We start from the raw sequence: 3,058 nt of genomic DNA on the forward strand, positions 1-3,058 counted from the left end.
CCCCAGGCTGATGGCACCACGACACTGAGGCTTGGCGGTGTGAGCATAGTGAGCTCCCCGTGGGCTTCTCCCTCTCCCCAGCCCCATGTCCAGCCTGGCCCTCCCGCAGCTGCTGCCCTGGGCTGGGCTAGCGTTCTGTCTTCACTCTGTCCTGCCACTCTGTTCTGCCATCCTGGGACCACCAAGCCCCCCAGTGCGGTGATGGCCCTGCCTCATGGCAGGGAGGCTGCCTGCTCTCTGCCGCTGGGGCCTCACCTGACTCTTCTCAGCCCTCCTCCCTGAGCGCTCAGCTGTGGGCCTTGTTCAGGAATACTTTCCCAGTGTTCTTGATGGTGCACTTACTCCTCCTCTCCCTTGCAGGCTCTGCAGAACATCGCAGCCATCAGCTTGGCCATCAACTACCCAAACAAGGCCACCCTCCTCTGGAATGTCGAGTGTTAGCCCTTGGTGCGTGCCCGCATGACTCTGCCGAGCCCCTCCACAGGGCTATGGAGCAGACATCTAATCCCATTCAGGAAAATTTCTGTCGCGTCAGTTCCAGCTCTCCATGAACCCCCAGGTAGAGCATAAGCAGCCTCCGAGTCTCCCGAGAGCTGCTGTGTCAGCAGACTAGCGCACTGTGCACACCCCACGGCATGGGCTGATGGGGCAGCCTCCTCCAGGGCCATCTGTCAGAAGGCCCGGGAAGACTCTGGGCCGTGGAGCTGGCACAGCCAGCACCTGCCCTTCGGGGGAGGACAGAGTCTGCCCGCACCGCCTTTCTCAGCACGACCTGCAGCAGCAAGACACGGCGTGGAAACTGCTCTTGTGCTTTGCTTCTCGAGACTGGGTCATCCAAACCCAAACCTGGGGGACCCTCCTGGCCACCACCCAATCCCCAGCCTTTCAGTGCGCCCTGAGGCCCAGCAGCCTCCGCTCCCAAGATCCATCCTGGCTCGGTCATGCGGATGGGCTCCGGTTTGCTTGGAGGCTGTCAGCAGAACCACACTGGATTCCTGGCGAGGACAGGCTGGGCTGGTGTGCGGGTAGCTGAACTTGGGGAAGACTTTTTAGCTTCTGCACCCAAAGCAAGGAGCCCAGTGGCTCTGGGGTTAAAATACCACTTCCAACCTGTGAGTTGGCAGTGGGAGCCCACTGGCCGGCTGCCGGGCAGGTGTGGCGGTCTGCCTTGGTGAGGACTCCCAGCCTTGGGAACCCCGGGCAGTTCTACTCTGTCCTGCAGGGACGCCGTGAGTGGGAATCAGCTTGCTGGCGGTAGGTTTGAGTCTGTTTCCTTTTGGACCTAAAGACTTGAAGTGTTAGCAAAGGGATCTTATTTTAGGAATTTTATAAAAATAGGATTTTAATTTTGCCCGGTGGTCCTTAGAATCTCCGTGACCCCTGGGGGACCCCAAGTGGTTGCTGGGCTGTCACTTGTCTAGCAATAACAACATTCATCCCAGCGAGTACTCTGTGCACCTCCCGCCCCGGTCTGCCCTCAAGTGCTGATGATTCTTCCTCCAAAGACAGGTGGGAGCACCAGCTGGATTGGCAGGTGGAGCCTGTCTGTATGACGAGACCTCAGGTGGCTGCCATCACAGGGGGGTGTCAGCTCAGGGCTGGATACCCCACCTCCCCCCAGGGCCAGACCCCAGGCAGGTCTCCAAGCCAGGACCCAGTTTGTCCCTTGCCTCTGAAGCCCGCTCTGCCAGGTTTGCAGGAGACTGGGGTTGGGAGACTCTGAGGCGCAGGTTGTTACTGAAAGAGCCCTTCTGCCCCCTAGATCCAGACAGAAGGAGCGGGAACCCACGGCAGCCCCCCAGTGAGAGTCCCACCTGGGTGCATTTGGAGTGCGGGTGGGAGGCGGGCCCTGAGGGCCTGTCCCTCGTGCTGCTGGGACCTGGGTAGAAGGATGTGCCTACTCCACCCATGGAGACCCTTTCCCATCCTTTGCTCTTTGCCAAAACCAGCCTTGCTTTGCAAGACTGGGTCATCCAAACCCAAACCTGGGGGACCCTCTTGGCCACCACCCAATCCCCAACCTTTCAGTGCACCCTGAGGCCCAGCTGCCTACACCCCCGGGAAAGGCCCTCTGTGCTCCTGCCCAGACCTCAGGAGCTGTCACAGGGAGAGGCCCAGCATGGGGCCTGGGAGGGGAGGGCCCTACTGTGGGCTCAAGAGTCACTCTGCCTGGGCCTTACAGGTCCATGCAGCAAGAGCCTCACCCCCGTCTCGGAGTGAGGCGTTATCGGGTGCCAGACCCCTGAGGCAGTTGCCTCCAGGCCTGCTCCCCACCTTCCCATCAGGAGGATGTGTAAATAAACGCTGGACTCCTCAGCTGCTCTCCATGCCCTCCCTCACTGGTGTCCTCTCCCCAGTTGGCTGGAACACGCCCCGGCTTCCCTGCACTCCGGCCCCCTCGGCTCCTGGTCCCCAGCTAGGCGAGTGTGCCCCCATCTCCCTCAAGACCACCGGCGGGGGCCCTTTCTGGGAGGCAGGCCTGCCCGGTGTCGGGAGTGCTGGGGCCGTGTGCCTCCGCTGCAGAAACCTTTCTTAGACGGGAGGAGGCTTCATTGCCGTCATCCTTCCTCGTTTGTTTTCTTACGGGTTTACAACTTTGAATTTTTCTTATTTGGCTGAAAGAAAGAATTTTGATTATATCAGCTGGGTGAGTTCAGCTTGTAAAAAGGGTGTTAAACTGTCAGTAAAATATGCAAATGAAGAGAAATATATTGTACAAATTCTATATAAAAAGAGTGCAGTTGTGTGTGGGCTTTGTCCCCCTCCTTCCTCCCCACCTGTCTCTCTTGTGACAGTTAAGTATTCTTGGCGTCTCCGCCGAGCCCAGACGGATGAAGCGTCTGCATTCTGGAAGCCAGTCAGCTCTGGGGACAGCCTGTCATCAGCCTTCCCTGGGTTAGGAGGCTCTCAGAACAGACTGGTCCGAAGGGCCCTCTGCTGCTGGCCCTTCCTTCTTGGTGATGGTAGACCTATCAGTCCACTCACTCATTTAACCCCTTCTGTATCTCAAGCAAGCTTCAGCCTGCTCCTGAAGACTCCGTCCTGCCTCATGTAACGT

The 3,058-nt window shown here is 58.8% G+C and overlaps 1 protein-coding gene across 1 annotated transcript in view; it reads left to right on the forward strand.

The window, feature by feature from the left end:
- The window catches only part of ZZEF1 (zinc finger ZZ-type and EF-hand domain containing 1), a gene marked incomplete at its 5' end in the record, with an annotated part of 114,624 nt that extends 111,876 nt beyond the window's left edge, over window positions 1-2,748 (forward strand). Inside the window, one exon of the mRNA XM_045293333.1 lies at window positions 361-2,748. Coding sequence (XP_045149268.1) covers window positions 361-441 — 81 coding nt within the window. The remainder of the gene's footprint in view (window positions 1-360) is intronic.
- Between the last annotated feature and the right edge of the window lie 310 nt (window positions 2,749-3,058).

Source organism: Echinops telfairi, unplaced genomic scaffold (genome assembly GCF_000313985.2).
Source record: "Echinops telfairi isolate 266 unplaced genomic scaffold, ASM31398v2 ScPeMD7_2010;HRSCAF=2546, whole genome shotgun sequence".
NCBI classification, from domain to species: Eukaryota; Metazoa; Chordata; class Mammalia; order Afrosoricida; family Tenrecidae; genus Echinops; species Echinops telfairi.